Below are 25,552 nucleotides of genomic sequence, written 5' to 3'. Positions count from 1 at the left end.
AATGCCCCGTCCAATGAAGGCAAGCATACTATAAGCCTTTTTGACCACTCTATCCATCTGTTACATTTTGCTCCTTCATCCAAATTATACATATATATATTGTGAATAGCTGGGGTCACAGAACCGATCCCTGTGGCACGTCAGTAGTTACTGCCTGCTAATTTGAAAAGGACCCATTGTTCCTCCTCTGTTTCCTCTCTGCCAACCAGCTGTCAATCCATCTTCATACACCTCCCCCAATCCCATGCGCTTTAATCTTGCACAATAATCTCTTATGTGGGACTCTGTCAAACACTTTCTAAAAATCCAAACGTGCCCTATCAATTGGTTCCCCCTTGTCAACTCTATTAGTTATATCTTCATAGAACTCCAACAGATTTGTCAAGCATGATTTCCCCTTCATAAATCCATGGTGACTGTCTGACACTGCCACTGCTTTCTAAATATTTCCTACTCCTGACCTTATGATGGAGGGATGGGCATTGATGAAGCAGCTGAAGATGGTTGGGGCTTGGACACTACCTTGAGGAACTCCTACAGAGATGTCCTGGAGCTGAGATGACTGACGTCCTACAACCTGGACCATCTTTCTGTGTGTAAGGGAGGACTCTAACCACCAGAGAGTTTGTCCCCCCCCCCCAGATTCCCATTTTTTTAGATTAGATTACTTACAGATTAGATTACTTACAGTGTGGAAACAGGCCCTTTGACCCAACAAGTCCACACTGACCCGCCGAAGCGCAACCCACCCATACATTTACCCCTTCACCTAACACTACGGGCAATTTAGCATGGCCAATTCACCTGGACTGCACATCTTTGGACTGTGGGAGGAAACCGGAGCACCTGGAGGAAACCCACGCAGATACGGGAAGAATGTGCAAACTCCACACAGTCAGTCGCCTGAGGTGGGAATTGAACCCGGGTCTCTGACGCTGTGAGGCAGCAGTGTTAACCACTGTGCCATTAATTCCAGTTTTGCCGGGGATCATTGATGCCACACTTGGTTGAAAGAAGCCTTGATGTCACAGGGTTGTCACTCTCCCCTCCACTCTGGAATTCAGCTATTTTGTCCATATTTGAACCAAGGCTGCAATGAGGTAGTCCTGGCGGAATTCAACCAGGGTGTCACCGAGCAGGTGCTGCTTGATAGCACTGTTGATGACACCTTCTGTCACTTTACTGATGAACAAGAGTTGACTGATGAGGCAGTAATTGGCTGGGTTTGATTTCTTCTGCATTTTATGTACTGGATATACTTGGGCAAGTTTTCACATTATTGGGTAGATGCCAGTGTTATAACTGTACTGGAACAGCTTGGTCCCTCATGGGTCTGACTCCTTCCCTGGTTATTCACTTCCCCTTGATTCTCCCTAATCGTGCCTGCTGGTGGTTTCTTCATGCCCATTTTTAATCTCTTAATTGCTTTCTTAAGGTGATGTTAGAATGTTTCCTCTTGTATATTCTATACTCCACTATAGCCTCTGCTGATGTAACACATAGACGAGTACTGCACAGGAACAGGCCCTTCGGTCCACATTGTTATGCTGAAAATGATGCCAAATGAAATGAATCTCTTCTGCCTGCTTTTGGTCCATATTCTTCCATTCTTTGCATTTTCATGTGCTAATTTAAAGGGTCCTAAAATGTCCCTATCATATCTGCCTCCACCACCACCTCTGGCAGCACATTCCAGACACCAACATTGTGTAAAAACTTGCCCCTCACATGTCATTTGAAGTTGCCTCCTCTCACTTTAAACGCATGCCTCCTAGTGTTAAGACATTTTAACTCTGGGAAAAAGATTTTGACTGTCATCCTATTTATGCCTCTCATAATTGCATAGACACCTATCAAGTCTTTCCTCAGCCTCTGCTGCTCCAGTAAAAAACAACCCTAGCTTTTCTAGCATCTCCTTATCGCTCATTCTCTCTAATCTAGGCAGTATCCCGGTACACATCTTTCACATCCTATCCAAAGCCTCTACATCCTTCCTGTAAAGTGGTGACCAGAACTGAATGTAATATTTTAGGTGTGGCCTAACTAAAGTCTTATAAAGCTGCAATATGACATCCTGGTGTTTCTACTTAATGCCCCGAAACATAAAGGCAAGCATACCTATTGCCCTTTTTAACCACCCTATCTACTTGTGTGACTACTCTCAGAGAACTATGAACTTGAACCCCAAGATTCTTCTTAACATTAATGCTGTTCAGAGTCCTGCCACTTGCTCCCTTTGTACTTGTACTAGAACTCTCTTTTCCTTTTTATCCAGTTGTGAATATTCCTAGATATCCAGGACTCTCTTGGCATGTTGTTCCTATAATCTACCCAAAAGGGAACGTTTAGGAATGTGCTGTCCCCAATTCCTTTCTGAATATCTCCCACTGTTAGTACATAGAACATAGAACAGTACAGCACAGTGTAGTAGTCCCTTCGGCCCTCGACATTGCGCCGAACATTTATCTTAATCTAAGATCAACCTAACCTACATACCCCTCAATTTACTGCCGTCCACGTGCTTGCCCAGCAGTCGCTTAAATGTCGCTAATTTCTCTGATTCTACTACCACCACTAAGTGTATTCCAAGCACTCATCACTCTTTGCATAAAGATCCTACCTCGGTCATCTTCCTTATACCTTCCCACAATTACTTGAAATTATGACTTCTCGTAACAGCCATTTCCACCCTGGGAAAAAGTCTCTGGCCATCTACTCTAGCTTTGCCTCTCATTACTTTGTACACCTCTATCAAGTCACCTCTCTTCCTTCTCTCCAGTGTGAAAAGCCTAAGCTCACTCAACCGCTCTTCATAAGACAAGCCCCCCCAATCCAGGCAGCATCCTGGTAACTCGAAAGCATCTATATCCTTTCTGTAATAAGACAACCAGAACTGAACCCAATATTCCAAGTGAGGTTTAACCAGGGTTTTATAGAGCTGCAGCAAAATCTCGATCCCCCAGATAATGAAAGCCAAAACACCATACACCTTCTTATCAACTCTATCAACTTGGGTTGAAACAGTGAGGGATCTACGTATGTGGACCCCAAGATCCTGCTGTTCTTCCACACTGCCAAGAATCCTGTCTTTAATTCTGCATTCAGCATTCAAATTCAACCTTCCAAAATGAATCACTTCAAACTTATCCAGGTTGAACTCCATCTGCCACTTTTCAGCCTAGCTCTGCATCCTGTCAATGTCATGCTGTAGCCTACAACAATTTGACATATCTACAACACCACTGACCTTTGTGCCATTGGCAAACTTACTAACCTACCCTTCCACTTCTTCATCCAAGTCATTTATAAAAACTACAAAGAGCAGAGGCCCAATAACAGATCCTTGCAGGTTACCACTGGTCATCTACCTCTATGTAGAATACTGGGAGAATCCACTCCCATTCGCTGTCTTAATTTCACCAGCCAATTCTGTATCCAGACAGCCAAATTTCCCTGTATTCCACACCTCCTAACTTTCTGAATGAGCCTACCATGAGGAACCTTATCAATTGTCTTACTGAAATCCATGTACACCACATGCACGACTCAACCTTCATCTACTTGTCTCATCACATCTTCAAAGAACTCAATAAGGGTTGTGAGGCATGACCTGCCCCTCACAAAGCCATGCTGTCTATCAAACTAAGTTTTTCCAAATATTCATAAATCCTCTCTCTCAGAATCCTCTTCACTACCTTGCTTACCACAGACGTAAGACTGACTGATCTGCAATTCCCAGGGTTTTCCCTATTCCCTTTCTTGAACAGAGGAACAATATTCACCTCCTTCCAATCAGTGTACTACCCTCGTGGACAGAGAGGATGCAAAGATCATCACCAGAGGCACAGCAATCTCAATCCTCGCTTCCCGTAGTGACCTTGGATATATCTGGTCCAGCCCTGGAAACTTATCTATCTTGATGCTTCCCAGAATTTCCAGCACATCCATTTTCTTTATATCAATCTGTTCAATCCAATTAACCTGGTCCGCAGTGTTCTCACTATCAACAAGGTCCCTCTCTCTCATGAATACTGAAGCAAAAACCACATTTAGGGCCTCCCCTACCTCTTCAGACACAAAGCACAAGTTCCCTCCACTATCCCTGATCGGTCCTACCCTCTCTCTGATCATTCGCTTATTCCTCACATACATGTAGAATGCCTTTAGGTTTTCCCTAATCCTTCCTGTCAAGGCTTTTTTGTGCTCCCTTCTAGTTCTCCTCAGTCCATGTTTGAGTCCTTTCCTAGTTACCCTGTAATTCTCTAATGCTGTGCCAGATCGTTGCTTCCTCAACCTTAAGTAAGCTTCCTTCTTCCTCTTGACGAGAAGCTCCTCTGCTCTTGTCATCCAAGGTTCCTTCACCTTGCCATTCCTTGCCTGTCTCAATGGAACAAAGTTATCCAACACTCGCAATAAGGGCACCTTAAGCGGCCTCCACAGTTCTGTTGTGCATTTCCTGTAGAACAATTGTTCCCAATTTATACTCCACAGCTCCTGTCTAATAGAAGTATAATTTCCCATCTCCCAATTAAATACCTTCCCATACAATCAGTTCCTATTCCTCTCCATGGAAATGGTAAAGGTGAGGCAGTTGTGGTCACTGTCACTGAACTACTTTCCCACCAAGAGATCTGACACCAGGCCTCGCTCGTTGCCTAGCACCAAATCCAATATCGCCTCTCCTGATTCAACCCATCTTCATATTGAGTCAGGAATCCCTCATGGACACACCTGGCAAATTCAGCTCCATCCAGACCATCTGCATTAAGGATGTTCCAATCAATATTGGGGAAGTTGAAGTCACCCATAACAACAATTCTGTTACATTTGCACCTTTCCAAGATCTCTGCTGTCCAATCCGTTCTTTGGGGGAGGGTCTATAGAAAACACCCAATAAAGTGATTGCTGCTTTACTGTTACTGACTTCCACCTATTCTGACTCAACAACCTCTTTTTCTGCAGCTGTGATGCACTCTCTGATTGAAAACGCTACTCCCCCTCCTCTTTTACACACCCCACCCCCATCCCTGTCTTTTTGGGGCAGCACAGAGGCTCAGTGGTTAGCACTGCTGCCTCACAGCACCAGGGTCCTAGGTTCGATTCCAGCCTCGGGCAACTGTCTGTGTGGAGTTTGCACGTTCTCCCAGTGTCTGCTCCGGATACTCCTGTTTCTTCCCACGGTCCAAAGATGTGGAGGTCAGGTGAATTGGTCATGCTAAATTTCCCATAGTGTCAGGTGAGTTCGTTACAGGGAAATGGGTCTGGGTGGGTTACTGTTGGGAGGGTAACTCTTCGGAGGTTTGGTGTGGACTTGTTGGGCCAAAGGGCTTGTTCCTACACTGGAAGGAATCTAGAGCTGAAAATGTGTTGCTGGAAAAGCGCAGCAGGTCAGGCTCCAAGGAACAGGAGAATCGACATTTCGGGCATAAGCCCTTCTTCAGGAATAAGGAAAGTGTGTCCAGCAGGCTAAGATAAAAGGTAGGGAGGAGGGACTTGGGGGAGGGGCGTTGGGAATGCGATAGGTGGAAGGAGGTCAAGGTGAGGGTGATAGGCCGGAGTGGGGTGGGGGTGGAGAGGTCAGGAAGAAGATTGCAGATTAGGAAGGTGGTGCTGAGTTCGAGGGATTTGACTGAGACAAAGTGGGGGGAGGGGAAATGAGGAAACTGGAGAAATCTGAGTTCATCCCTTGTGGTTGGAGGGTTCCTAGGCGGAAGATGAGGCGCTCTTCCTCCAACCGTCGTGTTGCTATGGTCTGGCGATGGAGGAGTCCAAGGACCTGCATGTCCTTGGTGGAGTGGGAGGGGGAGTTGGAGTGTTGAGCCAAGGGGTGCTTGGGTTGGTTGGTCCAGGTATCCCAGAGGTGTTCTCTGAAACGTTCCGCAAGTAGGCGGCCTGTCTCCCCAATATATCGGGTGCAGTGGATGCAATAAATGATGTGTGTGGAGGTGCAGGTGAATTTGTGGCAGATATGGAAGGATCCCTTGGGGCCTTGGATGGAAGTAAGGGGGGAGGTGTGGGCCCAAATTTTGCATTTCTTGCAGTTGCAGGGGAAGGTGCCGGGAGTGGAGGTTGGGTTGGTGGGGGGTGTGGACCTGACAAGGGAGTCACGGAGGGAGTGGTCTTTTCGGAACGCTGATAGGGGAGGGGAGGGAAATATATCCCTGGTGGTGGGGTCCGTTTGGAGGTGGGGGAAATGACGGCGGATGATACGCTGTATATGGAGGTTGGTGGGGTGGTAGGTGAGGACCACTGGGGTTCTGTCCTGGTGGCGGTTGGTGGGGTGGAATCTAATCTAATCTAATCCCTGGAACATCTCGCAACCATTCCTGGCACTGTGAAATCCAAGTCTCTGTCATGGCCACAACATCGTAGTTCCAAGTACAAATCCATGCTCTAAGTTCATCATTCATATTTCTGACACTCGTTACATTGAAACAGACACACTTTAACCCATCCCTTTGCCATAACAGCTGTATATTCTTCCTGACAGACTCTCTGCATTTTTTTTTAAGATTCCCTACAGTGTGGAAACAGGCCTTTTGGCCCAACAAGTCCACAGCGACGCTCCGAAGGCTAACCCACCCAGACCCATTTCTCTCTGATTAATGCACCCAACACTCTGGGCAATTTAGCATGGCAAATTCACCTAACCTGCACATCTTTCGGACTGTGGGAGGAAACCGGAGCATCAGGAGGAAACCCACGCTGACAGGGGGAGAATGTGCAAACTCCACACAGACCCGATGCTGGAATCGAAGCTGGGTCCCTGGCACTGTGAGGCAGCAGTGCTAACCACTGAGACTGCACCACCCCATTTCTGCCCATTCATTAACTATCCTCTCCTCTGATCTGTGGCTCTGGTTCCCATTTCCCTGCCAAACTGGTTTAAATCCTCCCAAAGTGCTTCAGCAAGTCTCACTCATTAAGCTGTTCCCAATCTGCTATGGTTAGACCCTGCCTTAGTTAAATGAAATCTGCCTTCGCTCAATCTGAAACTGTTTTTTGCTAACATCTTTTATAAAACAAATTTAAATCATAGAGTATGCAGTCACTGTCATTGAAGTGCTCCTCCACTGCGACCTTCACCACCGTTCCAGCTTAATTCCCCAGAATTAGGTCCTAAGCGATCATTTGTTGGACTTTCTTCATGTTGGCATAAAACATGCTCCTTAATAAACTTCAACTCTGCCACTCTAAGCCCCTTTACATTATAAAAAAATCAAAACAATGGCACTTTGAAAAGGGACAGGAACAAAGGCAGCACATGGTCTGTGCAGGAGTCAGAGAGAGAAGAAGAAACCCACACTGCTAACTGACATAGCAATGAATTTGGGCAGTTATTGCTTTGTTGTTGAATTCATGTGTCGCTGGACATTGGAGTGCATCTGGGAAAATTAACAAGCAGTGAAATTCACAACTGATCTTGGAGGAATCTGTTTGGGAGAGGTCACAGCACAGAGACAGATAAGTAAATAATTTTAAGTGTGCCCTTGCTGTAAGTCTGCAGTAGTGAGTAGAGTGGGTTCTTTCTCGATTATATGCTTTATTGAGATGTCTCTTGATTAAACTTAAAAATATAAACTATAACTATTAAGTTAGTCTGAAGCAGCATTTTGTAGAGGAATAAGACAGTTTTATTTTCTGGGTCAGAAGATTGGAAGAAGCAAAAATGGTCCTTAGTAGAGTGATCTGCTCTTCTTGTCAGATGTGGGAGTTTAGGGATATGATACTGAGGATTATATCTGTAATAAATGCCATTGGTTGTGAATCCTGTCAGATCAAATGGATCAGCTGGAGCGACAGTTAGAGGCAATGAGGAATTTACAAGAGCAAGGGAGTGTGATGGATGGCAGTTATAGGAAGGGAAAAAGTCGCAGATACAGTAACATAGATGGGTTAACTCCAGGAAAGGTAAGAGAGGTAGTGCAGGAGTCTTTTGTGGCTATCCCCATTTCAAACAAGTATGCTGTTTTGGAAAACATAGGGGGTGATGGATTCTCAGGGTAACATAGCACAAACAGCCAGGTTTCTGGTAACAAAATTGGCTCTAATGCAATTAAGGGTATGTCAGGTTCCAAGAGATTGATTGTGATAGTGGACTCTCTAGTCAGAGGCACAGACAGACGCTTCTGTGGCCAGCAGTGAAAAATTAGAATGGGGTGTTGCCTCCCTGGTGCCAGGAACAAGGATGTCGCAGAGAGGCTGCAGAATGTTTTCAAGGGGGAGAGAGTTCAGCAGGAGTTCATTGTACACATTAGAACCAATGACACAGGAAGGGAAAAGGATGAGGTTCCGAAGGGAGAATATAGAGAGTTAGGCAGGAATTTAAAAGGAGGTCCTTGAGGGTAGGAATAGCTGGATTTCTCCCGGTGGTATAAGCTAGTGAGGGTAGGAATAGGAGGATACAGCAAATGAATGGATGGCTGAGGAGCTGGTGGATGGGAGAAGGGTTCACATTTTCTCTTCTGGGGTAAAAGTGACTGATTGCACCTGAATTGGAAGGGGACTGATTTACTGGCAGGGAAATTTGCTAGAGCTATTCGAGAGGATTTAAACAATTAAGTTGGTGTGGTGGTGGTTGAGGGGAAGGCAGGGAGATAGTGAGAAAAGAGATCAATCTGAGACTGGTATGGTTGAGAAACAGACAGGGCAGGCAGGATCAAACCAGAGAACAGATAGGACTGATAAATTAAACTGCATTTATTTCAATACAAGGAGCCTAACACGGAAGGCAGATGAACTCAGGGCGTGATTAGGAATATGGGACTGGGATAGCATAGCAATTACAGAAACATGGCTCAGGGATGGACAGGACTGGCAGCTTAATGTTCCAGGATACAAGTGCTACAGGAAGGATAGAAAAGGAGGCAAGAGAGGAGGGGGAGTGGCATTTTTGATTAGGGATAGCATTACAGCTGTACTGAGGGAGGATATTCGCAGAAATACATCCAGGGAAGTTATTTGGGTAGAACTGAGAAATAAGAAAGGGATGATCATCTTATTGGAATTGCATTATAGACCCCCTAATAGTCAGAGGGAAATTGAGAAACAAACTTGAAAGGAGATCTCAGCTATCTGTAAGAATAATAGGGTGGTTATGGTAGGGGACTTTAACTTTCCAAACATAGACTGGGACTGCCATAGTGTTAAGGGTTTAGATGGAGAGGAATTTGTTAAGCGTGTACAGGAAAATTTTCTGATTCAGTATGTGGATGCACCTACTAGAGAAGGTGTAAAACTTGACCGACACTTGGGAAATAAGGCAGGGCAGGTGACTGAGGTGTCAGTGGTGGCGCACTTTGGGGCCAGCGACCATAATTCTATTAATTTTAAAATAGTGATGGAAAAGAGGAGACTAGATCTAAAAGTTGAAGTTCTAAATTGAAGGCAGGCTAATTTTGATGGTATTAGGGATAGTCAATATGGCTTTGTGCATGGGAAATCATGTCTCACAAACTTGAGTGAGTTTTATTTTTGAAGAAGTAACAAACAGGATTGATGAGAGCAGAGCGACGGACATGATCTATATGGACTTGAGTAAGTTATTCGACAAGGTTCCCCATGGGAGACTAGTTAGCAAGAGTATATCTCACGGAATACAGGGAGAACTAGCCATTTGGATACAGAACTGGCTCAAAGGTAGAAAACAGGGGGTGGTGGTGGTGGGTTGTTTATCAGACTGGAGGCCTGTGACCATGGAGTGCCACAAGGATCAGTGCTGGGCCCTCTACTTTTTATCATTTACATAAATGATTTGGATGTGAGCATAAGAGGTACAGTTAGTAAGTTTGCAGATGACACCAAAATTGGAGGTGTCATGGACAGCGAAGAGGGTTACCTCAGATTACAACAGGATCTTGACCAGATGGGCCAGTGGGCTGAGAAGTGGCAGATGGAGTTTATTTCAGATAAATGCGAGGTGTCGCATTTTGGGAAAGAAAATCTTAGCAGGACTTCTACACTTAATGGTAAGGTCCTAGGGAGTGCTGCTGAACAAAGAGACCTTGGAGTTCAGGTTCATAGCTCATTGAAAGTGGAGTCGCAGGTTGATAGGGTAGTGAAGAAGGGTTGGTATGCTTTCTTTTATTGGTCAGAGTATTGAGTATAAGTGTTGGGAGGTCATGTTGCGGCTGTACAGGACATTGGTTAGGCCACTGTTGGAATACTGCGTGCAATTCTGGTCTCCTTCCCATTGGAAAGATGTTGTGAAACTTGAAAGGGTTCAGAAAAGATTTACAAGGATGTTGCCAGGGTTGGAGGATTTGAGCTGTAGGGAGAGGCTGGGGCTGTTTTCCCTGGAGTGTCAGAGGCTGAGGAGTGACCATATAGAGGTTTACAAAATCATGAGGGGTATGGATAGTATAAATAGACAAAGTCTTTTCCATGCGGTCAGGGAGTCCAGAACTAGAGGGCATAGGTATAGGGTGAGAGGGGAAAGATATAAAAGAGACCTAAGGGGCAACTTTTTCCTCACAGATGGTGGTATGTGTATGGAATGAACTACCAGAGGAAGTGGTGGAGGCTGGTACAATTGCAACATTTAAGAGGCATTTGGATGGGTATATGAATAGGAAGGGTTTGGAGGGATATGGGCTGGGTGCTGGTAGGTGGGACTAGATTAGGTCTGGTCGGCATGGACGGGTTGGACCGAAGGGTCTGTTTCCATGCTATACATCTCTATGACTCTATAATTTTCCAAAGCTTACTGGGGGCAGATGTTCGCAGGTAAAGTGACTATGGACTAGGCCTGACCACTCAGAACATTCTTAAGCAGTCAGCCCAGACCATAACTTTGCAAATTGTTTCGGTAAGCGTCCAGTGAAAATTACCTGGAGTGAGTTAGCTAGGCTGACTACCAGGTTTTAGAACAGACAAAGATTTATTCACAAGATGACATAATGAAATACAAAGAACAGAATAAAGAACCCCAACAGAATTCAGTCTATCCAAACTAGACTTACTTATGCTGTTCCGAATATACACAACAGTCCTATTAAGCAAACCCTCTTGAAACACAGTTAAAAAATGGAACACGTGTTTAAAGGTTGAAGTTAGAAGAGCAGAAGATGAGAGAGAGAGAGTTTCCACACAGTTCACTATTGAACTCCCAACTATTTGTGGACTGAACTAAACTGCTCAGCTAGAGAGCTGACCACTCCTTTTTCATTATACAGGTTACTTCTAAAACATGACCACTTTTGCCTGAAGTCTCATCTGTTTACATATAAACAAAAGGCTTCTCAATACACTTTAATCTCTATACCAAACCAGTCTAATCAGCACCGAGAACAGTTTATTACACCTCTGAAAAAAAACCAAGGACATAGTATCCTTGAGAAAAGGAACAACTTTTAGACAAAAGAGACTAGCTTTGTGACAGCTGGAAAATGGGAAGCCTTCAGAAATGAGATAGAGTCCAGAGACGGTATATTCCTGTTAGGTTGAAAGGAAAGGCTGTTAGGTACAGGGAATGCTGGATGACTAAAGAAATTGAGGGTTTGGTTAAGAAGCATATCTCTGGTATAGATAGGATAGATCAAGTGAATCCTTCAAAGAGTATAAAGGAAGTAGGAATATACTTAAGAGAGAAATCAGGAGGGCAAAAAGGGGACATGAGGTAGCTTTGACAAACACAGTTAAGGCTGTACAGGACAATGGTTAGGCCACTTTTGGAATATCGGGTGCAATTCTGTTTTCCTTCCTATCAGAAGGATGTTGTGAGTCCAGAATTGATGGCATTGTTTTAGGATGAGAGGGGAAAGATATAAAAGAGACCTAAGGGGCAACTTTTTCACACAGGGGATGGTGCATACATGGAATGAGCTGTCAGGAAATGGTGGAGGCTAGTACAATTGTAACATTTAAAAGGCATCTGGATGGGTGCATGAACAGGAAGGGTTTGGAGAGATATGGGTCAAGTGCTGGCAGGTGGGACTAGATTGGGCTGGGAAAGCTGGTCGGCATGGAAAAGTTGGACTGAAGGGTCTGTTTCCATGCTGTACATCTCTATGCCTACTCCAATTAATGTTGGGAAGTTGAAATCCCCTAATATAATTACCCTTTTATGATGTTTACTTATCGAAGCGAATTTTCTACATGGGGTCTGCTCCTCTATTGCCTGCTGATAACTTGGGGCCTCTCATACACTTCCAGCAATGTGGCAGCCCTCTTTTTACACCTAAGCTCTAACCACTAAGCCTCATTTGAAGACTTTTTCAAGATAGCATGCCTCCTTAATCAATAATGCAATACCACCTTCTCGTTTACACCCTCCCCTGTCTCACTTGAAAATCCTATATTCCAAAATGTTGAGTTGCCAGCACTGCCTCTCCCTCAATGGCCAAATATCACAAATCCATGTGTCAACCCAACCTTAACTGGGTGGCACGGTGGCACAGTGGTTAGCATTGGTGCCTCACAGCACCAGAGACCCGGGTTCAATTCTTGCCTCAGGCTGTGTGGAGTTTGTACATTCTCCCTGTGTCTGCGTGGGTTTCCTCCGGGTGCTCCGGTTCCTCCCACAGTCCAAAAATGTACAGATCAGGTGAATTGGCCATGCTAAATTGCCCATAGTGTTAGGTAAGGGGTAAATGTACGGGTATGGGTGGGTTCCGCTTCGGCGGGTCGGTGTGGACTTGTTGGGCCGAAGGGCCTTGTTTCCACAATGTAAGTAATCTAATCTTAACTCATCTTGCTTAACACAAACATGCCTAGCATTGAAGTAGAGGCCATCCACCCTTGCCTTGCTCTCTTGAAATTCAAGATGGCTGAACTCTCTCTGCCTTGTTTCATTTACAGATGCACTGCGTCCACTGCCCCTGTTGAACTAGTTTAAACTCCTCCAACTGCACTAACAAATCCTCCTGCAAGGTTATTGCTTCCGTTTTAGTTCAGTTGCAGACTGCCCTGCTTGTAGAGGTTCCACCTTCCCCAGAAACAGTCACAGTGATCCAGAAGTCTAAACCACTCCTTCCTGCATCAACTATCGAGCCAACATTCATCTACCCTATTCCTCTACTTCTCTTCTTGCTAGCATGTGGCACCGGGCATAATCCAGAAATTAAAACCTTTGAGGTCCTGCTTTTCAATCGACTGTCTACTCCGTGAATTCTTGATGCAAGACCTCATCCATCATTATACCTAAATCATTGGTACTAATGTGTGTCTCTGTCTTGTCACCTTCCATCTTCAAATGTCCAGCAGCCATTTAAGTGATATCCCTGACCCTTGTTCCAGGGAGGCAACACACTATCACATCTGTGGTCACACAAACGCCTGTCTATTCCACGAACTAATGAATGCCCTATTACTTTTCTGCCTCCTTTCTTCTTCCTCCCCTCCTATACATTCAAATCACTTGTGGTGCCAGAAGCTTGGCTCTATCTGCACCCCTTGAAGAACCGACATCCTCACCAGCTTCCAAAATGAAAAATCAATTTGCCAGCGGGATCACAGGGGAATTTTGCAATATTTGCCTTTCTCTTGGACTAACTGATGGCCACCCATTCCATTAGGCTACTGTGTGAGCACCTCTCCAAATGTGCCACCTGCAAAACTCTCAGCTTCACAAATGCATCAGACTGGGTGCAGCTGCACCTGGAGTTTTGTGTACAGCAGTGGTCATCGCATTATAGGAAGGATGTGCAAGCTTTGCAAAGGGTTCAGAGGAGATTTACTAGGATGTTGCCTGGTCTGGAGGGAAGGCCTTACAAGGAAAGGCTGAGAGACTTGAGGCTGCTTTCGTTAGAGAGAAGAAGGTTGAGATGTGACTTAATTGAAATATATAAGATAATCAAAAGGGTTAGATAACGGCACAGTGGCTCAGTGGTTAGCACTGCTGCCTCATGGTACCAGGGTCCCAGGTTCAATTCCAGCCTCAGGTGTGTGAAGTTTGCACATTCTCCCTGTGTCTGCAAAGGTTTCCTCTGGGTGTTCCGGTTTCCTCCCACAATCTAAAGATGTACAGGTCAGGTAAATTGGCCATGCAAAATTGCCCATAGTGTTAGGTGCATTAGTTAGAGGGAAATGGGTCTGGGTGGGTTACTCTTCGGAGGGTCGGTGTGGACTGGTTGGGCCGAAGGGCCTGTTTCCACACTGTGGAATCTAATCTAATAGGGTAGACAGTGAGAGCCTTTTTCCTCAGATGGAGATGGCTAGCACAAGGGGGCATAGCTTTAAATTGAGGGATGATAAATATAGGACAGGTGTCAGAGATAGAAATAGTAGGGGCATGGAATGTCCTGCTTGCAACAGTGGTGAACTCGCCAACTTTAAGGGTATTTAAATGGTCATTGGATAAACATACGGCTCGAAATAGAATAGTCAGATGGGCTTCAGATTGGTTCCACAGGTCGGTGCAATATCAAGGGCCGAAGGGCCTGCATTGCACTGTAAAGTTCTATGTCTGTGTTCTAACTGCATACTCTTTTTATGAATACATCCAGGTTCTTCTAAACATCAAGGTGGTAAAAACAATGACTGCAGATGCTGGAAAACAGGGTCTAGATTTGCAATGTTGGAAATCTGAAACAAATGTAGAAAACATTGGAGCAACTCAGCAGGTCTTGGAGAGAAAAATAGTTAATGTTTTGAAGGTAATCTGACCTTCCCAAAGGTATTTCTGAAAATGGGTCATATTGGGCAAGAAACATTAAATCTGCTTCTCTCCCTACAAATGCTGTCAGGCATGCTGAGTTTCCCCTGCATTTTCTGTGTTTGTTACAGTATCAGTGGCTGTGCTGATTTAGTGGGCAATTGCAGAACTGCCATAAGGGAAGAGCTAATATGACCTACACTGTCTTGATCATCCACTGAGGCATTGTGGTCGAGAAGAAATTTCACAGCCTGTTCATGTCCAGCCCCAGCTGCCCAGTGTAGAGCTGTTCGGCCTATCTGAAAAACAACATAAAGATGATTAGTTGCCTGTACTGCGGCTTTCATCAATACTCCCTTTGTTAAACAAAAATCAACAGGATTAAAAAATGGGACATTCACAAATGGCATACTGAACTCCACTCCCACCTTGGCACTGCCCCCTCACCTTCTTTTCCAAACCTACCATGTCCAAGTCTACAGTTATAGCCTACGCACCATCGGCACACAAACCAATCCAATTTCCTGCACCCAACAACTCTGTCAAAACTCCAGAACTAATCCAAGCTGCTGTTCCTAATTCACTCACCCTGGCTCTCAACTCAAAAGCCTGAAGATCCAATTTACAAACTGTTACAATTAATTCCAACTTCTTCATATGCGCCATCAAGAAGTGTGGTGCTAGAAAAACACAACAGACCAGGCAGCATCCATGGAGCAGGAGAGGCGACGTTTCTGGCAGAACATCAATTCTCCTGCTCTTCAGATGGTGCCTGACTGGCTGTGCTTTTCCAGCACCACACTCCTAGACCCTGATCTCCAGCATTTGCAGTCCTCACCTTCTCCTTCCTCATATGCTTGAGAGGTTTTGATTTACATGAATTAGAGCTGTCACCAGTCCTGGGGAAACACTCAGACATCCAGAGCAGTGTAAAGGACAAAGTCTCCAGTTCTGAAAGCATTGTAAAGAGCCAAGACCCCAATCTTAGACAATGGAAAAAGATTTTGCTGTAAAAGCTTCTCCTTTTTTGAGGTATTTTCAGTGTTGGAGCTGATTTCCTCGAATTCAAGGAGCAGTTATCACTGTTTTGTAAGCTGTTACATTGTCTCGAAACTTTGGAAACAAAAAAGGTGACAACAACAGCACTTTAAAAAAAAAAGAAAAAGGGAGACAAAGGCAGTGACCACATGGTGGAAGTAAATCAACACAAAAATAAACTTACACTGCTGCCTGATCTAGCAGCGAACCTTCACAACTACTGCCTCTCCTGTTTGATTTTAAGTACCTCTGGACATTGGAGTTTGTCTACGAAAAATAAACAAACTAGACAAATTCACAGCTGACCTTGCAGAAATCTGTGTGGGGTGATCACAACTGGGGAGCAATTCAGTGAGTTTTGAATTTGTAATTCTACAGCAGTAAGTACAGTGGGTTCTTTTTGATTATATGGTTTTACTGAGACCTGATTTTTTTATTCAACGTTAAAAATATAAAACATAGATACCAAATTAGCATGGAGAGTGTTTTTAGATCAATAACACTGTGCTATTTTCTGGGAGTGTTGACCATTAATGTGCAAAGATGGTGTGATGTAGAGTGATGTGCTATTCCTGTTGGATGTGGGACGTTAGGAAGTGTTTCCATGTTACTGACGATTACGCCTGCAGGAAGTGTATTTGGCTGCAAATCCTATCGGATCGTGAGAATCGGTTAGAGTGGCAGAAAGAGGCAACAAGGAATTTACACGATCTAGGCAGTGTGACAGATGCAGTTATAGGAAGGGAGGTAACTGAAGACACAGTCAGGTTGATGGGTTACCTCCAGGAAAGGTAGGAGAGGGCGGCAGGTAGTGCGGGAGTCTCCTATGGCTTTCCGTATCTCAAACAAATATGCTGTTTCAGAAAATATAGGGCTAGATTGACTCGCAGGAGAATGGAGCATTGACAGCCAGGTTTCTGGTACCAAGACAGGCTCTCATGTAACGAGGGAAAAATCAGATTCCAAGCGACCGACTGTGATAGGGGATTCAGTTCTTACGGCTCAGTATCATAATCTGTTTCATAAGGCATTTAATATGCAGCATGGGATCTTTTATTACATTTAAGTGCTTTTATAAATATAAATTGCTGCTATGTATTTAAGCACTTGGACCAATCAGTTTAAATCCTCCTGTAACCTAACACCTTCCTCCTCACTGTCAACCACCAGGGCCAATCTCTGCATCATCTGCTAACTTAACTATCATCCCCTCCACATTTTCATCTGTGTCATTTATGAATATCACAAACAATAAGAAACCCAATACTGATCCCTGTTGTATGCCACTGCATACTGGGCTCCAGTCACACAAACAGCCTTCTACCACTATCCCTTTCTCCTGACCCTAAAACAATTTTGGATCCAACTTGCCAAGTTACCCTGGATTCCATGAGTTTTTACCTTCTTTCTTAGTTTCCCATGAGGGATTTTGCAAAATATCTTGCTTATAAATTACATCAACTGCCCCATCCTCATCCAAACGTTTGGCTACTTCCTTGAAAGATTCTACTGGATTAGTTAGACATGACATCCCTCTGACAAACCATTGCTATCTTGCAGACCATCTTTCTCTTTTTCCATTAGAAACTTATAAAGTATGGTATTGTGGTTGCTATCACTAAAACACTCACCAAATGTCACCTTGAACACCTGTCAGCAACATATCCAGAATTAGGTCCAGCACTATGCCATCCCTTGAATGGTTATCAACATGTTTTTACAGGAAGTTTTCCTGTATATCTTTTGAGAAATCTGCCCGCTCTAAATTCTTTATATTATGATTATCCTAATTAATATGGGAGCAGTTCAAAACTTCTAATATAATGATCCTATTATTATTTTTATATACCTTAGTGAATGTGGTGGTAGGATGAAAGAAAAAATTAAAAGTTTCACAGCGGTACCTCTGCACCTGCACCTATGCACTCTAGTCTTTCTCTGCCAGTCTCCTGATTTCCTTTCAGTCACCGGCTTTGTGATATTCTAAGGCAAAGTTCCACATCATGAAGCTCATGCTCCAGCAATGTGTGCACAAAACACATACATCAATATGTTGCACAGGTGACCACGCAGAAACAATGTACAATCACATTTGTACCTCTGCCAGAATCAAGAGCAAGTTTATTCTTTCTGTTGTTCCAATCATGTTCTGTTTTTTTTTAATGTTTAAAGTGTTAATGTTTCTATTCTCTTTTCCTGCTGGCAAGATAATCCACACAAACATATTGTCAGATTAAATCCTCAGCTTAGGAAAATTTCAGATCATTAAAGAAACTTAGTCAGCTTTACCAGTTATCTTCTGCATGCTGTGATGAAATGTCTTATCCTCAGGAGTTTTCAAACCAGAAAAGTTATCTCAGGGTAGGATATATCTACAAATGTAATATAGCAGAAACAGCTACTTTTCTGCAAGATTTATTGATATCAGTAATCAGAATCTGTCACTACACTGATGGGAAAAGAACACAGGAAATCAAGCCCATGATCCATTGGAATGACCAAATTAATTATCAAGTTGGTTGAATTGTCTGACTTTGGCCACTATCTTTGATAGAAGAAACTCATGCCAGTTTCATCAGAAAACAAGAAAATAAAATTATAAACAAACATATCCTTTAAAGAATGTCAAAAATGGATTGTCAATAGCCAATATGTAACCCTAAACTATATCCTCTTTAAATCTGAGTACACATACATTAATCGAGAAATGAATGGACATTCAAGATGGATGGTAACACAGAATTACTGTGTGGCAAATTTGGTCAAAAAGGAAAAAGTTTTGTGGATCTAAAGATCAAAGTACCAATGGAATGAGGTGACTTTCTCAACAGTTTGTTTGGTTTTTGGCAATGATATCACACTGACATCACACAGCTGCAATCCTCAATTACGTAGCCAGTCAAACAGACATATGCTTTTGGTTGAGTTAGAAGTTCTTCTTTTCAGAGTCTTTTAATGCTGGTTTTCTTCCACTCACATCAAAACAGAGAGACACCTCTCTTAGCTGGCAAGCTCTCCAGAGGCTTGAGAGCAAATGTTTCCTTCTCTCAGTTTTGTGACTAGAACACGGAACATGAAAGCACAGTACAGTACAGGCCCTTCGGCCCTCGATGTTGCACCAACTTGTGGAACCAATCTGAAGCCCATCTATCCTACACTATTCCATTTTCGTCCATATGCCTATCCAATGACCATTTAAATGCCCTCAAAGTTGGTGAGTCGACTACTGTTGCAGGAAATGTGTTCCATGCCCCTACTACTTTCTGAGTAAAAGCTGGAACTTAACAATTTAACCTGTTGCTAGACAGTCTTATAACTCAAAAATGCCAGGTGCCACTGTGTCTCGTCTGATACCTCCTGCTGATAACCACATACTATCCTCCTTCAGCTGATGACTTAGTGCTCCTTTACGTTGAACAACACTTGGAAGAAGCAATGAGGGTGGCAAGGGCACAGAATGTACTGTGGTGGGGGATTTCATGTACGCCACCAATCATAGCTCAGCAGCACACAACAATGCAGAACAGGGACAGGCTCTTCCGCCCAGCATGTCTATGCTGTCCATGATAAAATTGTAAACTAATCCCAGCTGCCTTCAAATGGTCTATTTCCCTCTAATCCCAGCTTGTTCATGTGTCTGCCTAAGTGCCACTTAAACATTGCTTTGTATCTGCTTCTACCACTTTCCCCTGCAGCGTGTTCCAGGTACCTACCACTGAATCAAAAACATGCCTCACACATAGAACATTACAGTGCAGAAAAGGCTTTTCAGCCATCGATGTTGCGCCGACCTGTGGAAGCAATCTGAAGCCCATTCATCCGTATGGCGATCCAATGACCATTTAAATGCTCTTAAACTTGGCTAGTCTACTACTGTTGCAGGCAGGGCATTCCACACCCCTACTACTCTCTAAGTAAAGAAACTACCTCTGACATCTATCCTATCTGTATCACCTCTCAATTTAAAGCTATGTTCCCTCATGCTAGCCATAAATATCCAAAGAAAAGGGCTCTCACTTTCCACCCTCTGATTATTTTATATGTCTCAATTAAGTCACCTCTCAACCTTCTTTCCTCTAACAAAAACAGCCTCAAGTCCCTCAGCCTTTCTTCACAAGACCTTCCCTTCATAGACAACATCCTAGTAAATCTCCTTTGAATGCTTTAAAGCTTCCACATCCTTCCTATAATGCAGTGAATAGAACTTTATGCAATACTCCAAGTGAGGCTGCACCAGAGTTTTGTGCAGCTGCAGCATGACCTCATGGTTCCAAAACTCAATCCCTCTACTAATAAAAGCTAACACACTGTATGCCTTCTTAACAATCCTATCAACCTGGGTAAAAACAAGGAGTGCAGATGCTGGAAACCAGAGTCTAGATTAGAGTGGTGCTGGAAAAGCACAGCAGTTCAGGCAGCATCTGAGGAGCAGGAAAATTGACGTTGCCTGCACCCTGCCTCTATTCCTGATGAAGGGCATTTGCCCGAAACGTCGATTTTCTTCTCCTCGGATGTTGCCTGACCTGCTGTGCTTTTCCAGCACCACTCTAATCTCAACTCTACAAACCTAGGTGGCAACTTTCAGGGATCTACGTACTGAGATCTCTCTACTCATCTATAATACCAAACACCTTACCATTAGCCTAGTACTCTACATTCCTCTTACTCCTTCCAAAGTGAACTGCCTCACACTTTTCCACATTAAACTCCATTTGCCACCTCTCAGTCCAGCTTTGCAGCTTATCTATGTTCCTCTGTAACCCACAACATCCTTTGGCACTATCCACAACTCCACCGACCTTAGTGTCATCTACAAATTTACTAACCCATCCTTCTACAACCTCAATCAGGTCATTTATAAAAATGACAAACAGCAGTGGACCCAAAACAGATCCCTATGGTACAACACTAGCAACTGAATTCCAGGATGAACATTTCCCATCAAGCACCATCCTTTGTCTTCTTTCAGCTAGCTAATTTCTGATCCAAACCATTAAATCACCTTCAATCCCATGCTTCCTTATTTTGTGCAATAGCCTACTGTGGGGAACCTTATTAAATGCCTTCCTGAAATCCATCTACACCACACCAATTGCTTTACCCTCATCCACCTGTTTGGTTACCATCTCAAAAAACTCAATAAGGTTTGTGAGGCATGACCTACCCTTCACAAAACCAGGTTGATTATCCCATTCGACTTAGTCTTCTGAATCAGCCTCCCATGACAAATGTTGTCAAATGTTTTAATAAAGTCCATGTAGACAACATCCACCTTCCTCATTTCCATGAAAAACTCAATTAAATTTGTGAAAAAAGACTCCTTGACACAAAGCCATGCTGACTGTCCCTAACAGATCCATTCTTTCTCAATGCAAATAAATTCTGTCCTTAAGAATCTTCTCCAATAATTTCCCCAACACTTATGTAAGGCTCACTAGTCTTTAATTTCCTGGAATATCCCTGTTGCTCTTCTTAAACAAATGAACAATACTGGCTACTGTCCAGTCTTTTAGGATTTAGCCTGTGGCTAAAGAGAATAGGAAGATCCCTGTCAAGGCCCCAGCAATCTCCTCCCTCACCTCTCTCAGTATCCTGGAATAGATCCCATCACTTAATGTTTTTCAAAGCTTCCTTCTTAATACCGACTTACTCCTCCTTAATGGTACTATCTTCCATGTCCTTCCCCTTGGTGAATATGCAAAGTACTCAGAAGGACTTCACCACTTCCTCTGGCTCCATGCATAAATTCCCTCCTTTGTCTTTGAGTACACCAACCCTTTCCCTACCTACCTTCTTGTTCCTAATACATATAAAAGGCCTTGGGGTTTTCCTTAATCCTACTGACCAGGAACATTTCACAACCCCTTTTAGCCCACCTAATTCTTACTTAAATTCTTTCTTGCCTACTTTATACACCTCAAGTATATCTGGCTTTGTCTGATTTCAGTTTCCTAAACCTTACATATGTTTCCTTTTTCTTTTTGACTAATCTTTCAATATCTTTCGTCTAGGATTCCCAAATCTTGCCATCCTTATCTTTCATCCTCACAGGAACATGCCAGCCCTGAACTGTGATCAACTGGCCTTTAGAAGTCTCCCATGTTGATGTGGATTTCCCCTCAAACAGCTGGCCTCAATCTAATTTCTCCAGTTCCTGGCTAAGTCTGTTGTAGTTAGCCTTAACTAACAAACAGTCTTATCTTTATTAAAAACTATCTTAAAGCTTATGGAATTCTGATCACTGTACCAAATAGACTCCTGAAATTTTGATCATAGGGAAGGGTCATTCCCCATTACAATATTTAGTATAGCACTTCCCCAGTTGAACATGCTGTTTCAAATAAACCTCTTGGATGCACCTAGTAAATTCTGCCCCAAGTAAGCCTTTGGAATGAAGGGAGCCCAAGTCAATGTAGGGAAAGTTAAAATTACCCACTCCAACAGCCCTGTTATTTTTACATCTTTCAATGACTTGTGTTCAAATCTGTTCCTCTATTTCCTGCTGAATATTAGGAAGCCTACACTATAACCCTATCAGAGTGACTGTGTCATTCTTATTTTTCAGTTTTATCCATATGGATGAGCCCTCCAAGGTGTCCTCTCATGGTGCAGATGTGGCATTTTCCTTAAACAATAATGCAACTTCCCCCTTTTACAGCCTTCTCTATCACGCTTTATACACCTAAACCCCGGAATGTTGAGCTGCCAGTCACTTCTTCCAATCAGAGTTTCTGTAATGGCTACAACATTATAGTCCCGGGTGCTAGGCTCATCTGCCTTACCTGTTTTACTCCTTACATTGAAAGAAATATAATTCAGACTGCCAGTACTGCCGTATTAATTAACCTAACTCTGCCTGCTCTTTCTATTAAATTTTAGTTTACCTGACTGTTCTTCCTATTAGACTTGTCAGCAGCACGACTAGTTAAGCTGACCAAAACCTCAAGAATATTGTTGTTACACTGGATCTGCAGCAGGTGGTGATGGAACCAACAAAAGGGAAACAATAAACCTCCTTCTCACCAATTTACCTGCCGCAGATACTGATACTGTCATGGAGACCTTGTAGAGATGAAATTTTGCCTTTACACTGATAATACCTTATGTGACATTATCACTGTGCTAAACAGGACAGACTACAAACAGATTCAGCACCTCAAGATTAGGCATCCACAAAGCACCGTGGGCCATCAGTAGCAGCAGAATCATACTCCAATTCAATCTACAGACTCATGGCCAGGATTAACTCCACTTTACCATTACTATTACCATCAAGCCAGAGATCAATGATGAGTCACTAAAGGAGAAAGCTTTATAAATATCCCCATCCTCAATGCTGGAGCCCAGTGTATCAGTGCAAAAGACAATACTGAAGCATTTACAACAGTCCACAGCCAGAGTACTGAGTGGGTGATCCATCTTGGCTTCCTCCAGAAGTCCTAAGTATCACAGATGCTAGTCTTCATCCAATTCAATTCTCCATGTGATTTCAAGAAATGGCAAAGAGTATGGATCCTGACAACATTCTAGAAGTTGCCGCATCCCTAGTAAAGCTGTGTCAATACAGCTACAACACTGGCATCTATCTGACAATGTGGAAAATTGCCCAGTTTTGTCCTGTACACAAAGGACAAAGCTAACCCAGCCATTTACCATTCCATTATTTTACCATCAATAAAGTGATAAAAAGTGGTGTCAACAGTGCCATCAAGCAGCACCAGCTCAGCAATAATTCGCTCAATGAGCCTCAGTTTGGGTTTCACCAGGGTTTCTCAGCTCCTGACCTCATTACAGCCTTGGTTCAAACATGAACAAAAGAATTGATTTCCAGTGGTGAGGTGAGTGATAGCCCTTGATATTTGACCATGTAGCATCAAGAAGCCTAAGCAAAATTTGAGTCAGTAGGAAACAGGGGGAAAACTCCCCACTGGTTGGCGTTATACCTGGTATATAGGAACATGGTTATCGTTGTTGAAGATCAGTCATCTCAAGTCCCCTGCACAAGTTCTTCAAAATAGTGTCCTATGCCCAACCATCTTCACTGCTTCATCAATGACCGTAAACAAGATAATGAAGGTGGTGCTTGGTACTCTTGCCTTTATTGGTTAGTGCACTGAGTATAGGAGTTGGGAGTAATACCTTTGGATTACTGCATTCAATTCTGCTCTCCCTGCTATAGGAAAGATGTTGTGAAACCAGAAAGGGTTCAGAAAAGATTTACAAGGATGTTACCAGGGTTGGAGGATTTGAGCTCTAGGGAGAGGCTGAATAGGTGGGTCTATTTTCAGCTATTTTCCATGGAGGGGTGACCTTATAAAGGTTTATAAAACCTTTTCCATGGAGGGGCATGGATAGGATAAATAGACAAGATTTTCTCCCCGTCTAAAACTAGATGGCATAGGTTTAAGGTGAGAGAGGAAAGATTTAAAAAGGACCTAAGGGGCACTTTTTTCATGCAGGAGGTGGTGCACGTATGGAATGAGCTGTAAGGAGAGGTGCTGGACGCTGATACAATTACAACATTTAAATGGCATCTGTATGGATATTTGAATAGAAAGGGTTAAGGGGAATATGGCCAAATGGGACTAGATTAATGTACAATATCTAGTCAGGAAGGACAAGTTGGACTGAAGAGTCTGTTTTCATGCTGTACATCTCTATGACCCTATTATGATAGATAGGTCAGAATGTTTGGATGTTTGCCAAATGTGCAGCACCATGTACATCTCCTCAGATACTGAAGCAGTTCATGCCTAAATGCAGAAAAACATGGTCAATATCTAGGCTTGGGGTATTAATATACATGTTATACAAATGCCAGGCAATAGCTACCTTCAGTTCACCTATTAATCAATGGTGTTACCATCTCTCACTCCCCACAGATTACGACTAACCAGATTCTCAACTGGACTAGCCAGAAAAATTCAATGACTACAAAAGCAGGTCACAGGCTGGGAATACTATGCGATTAGCACTAATACAAATGCCCCAAAGCCTGTCCATCTTCTACAAGACACAAGTCAGGAGTTTGATGGAATTGCCCACCACTTGTCTGGACAGAGGGACCCTGGAATTCAGTTGCAAGGTTCTTTGACAGTGGAGTCACAGGTAGATAGGGCAGTGAGTAAGGCTTTCGGTACACTGGACTTCATCAGTCAGGGCACTAAATATAGAAGTTGGGGAGATATGCTGCAGTTGTACAGGATGTTGGTGAGGCCACACTTGGAGTATTGTGTTCGGTCAGGGCATGGAGTATAGCTTCAACAACCCTCAATAAGCTTGACACCCACCAGGTCAAAGCAGCTCACTTGATTTGCATCATATCAACAAACATTCAAGTCACTCCACCAAGAAAGTGCACACTGCTGCTACTGCGCAATCTACAAGCTGCACTATAGAAATTTGCCAAATCTCCTCAGACAGCATCTTTCATACCCATCTAGAAGAACCAGGGCAGCAAATACATGGGAACACCACTGGCTGCAAGCTCTCCCCCACGTTATTCACCATCCTGACTTGGAAATATATCATCCTTTCTTCACTCTTGTTCCATCAAAATCCTAGAATGGTCTCCTTAACAGCATTGTGTCTCCTCCTATAAAACACAGCCTGCAGCAGTTCATGAGGGCACCCCTTCCAGAGCAAATAGGCACAGGCAATAAATACTAGCCCAGCCAGCAATACCAGGCCCATGACTGAATTAAAACAATTGTAGAATATTGTCATCTAGCTGTGGGGTCATGAGGATTAAAGCGTGAACTCTAATTTATTAATGTAATGATTCATTTTAAAGTACATAATAATTAGCACTATACCACAGACTATCATTTTCATATGATAATGCTTCAACTTCAAATTTATATACCATGTTTAAATCCACACTTAAAAACAAGTAGATATTCATTCAAATGAAATTTAAAG

At 43.3% G+C, this 25,552-nt stretch overlaps 1 protein-coding gene across 1 annotated transcript in view; it reads right to left on the bottom strand.

Moving 5' to 3' along the window:
* The window catches only part of ankdd1a (ankyrin repeat and death domain containing 1A), a 278,924-nt gene that overhangs the window by 225,552 nt on the left and 27,820 nt on the right, over positions 1-25,552 (bottom strand). Inside the window, exon 3 of the mRNA XM_072564905.1 lies at positions 14,794-14,892. Within this exon, the coding sequence (XP_072421006.1) occupies positions 14,794-14,892 (99 nt within the window). The remainder of the gene's footprint in view (positions 1-14,793; positions 14,893-25,552) is intronic.

This window comes from Chiloscyllium punctatum, chromosome 48, assembly GCF_047496795.1.
Source record: "Chiloscyllium punctatum isolate Juve2018m chromosome 48, sChiPun1.3, whole genome shotgun sequence".
NCBI classification, from domain to species: Eukaryota; Metazoa; Chordata; class Chondrichthyes; order Orectolobiformes; family Hemiscylliidae; genus Chiloscyllium; species Chiloscyllium punctatum.
Note: the sequence above shows the minus strand (reverse complement) of the source record. Positions and strands in the feature narration are given on the sequence as shown.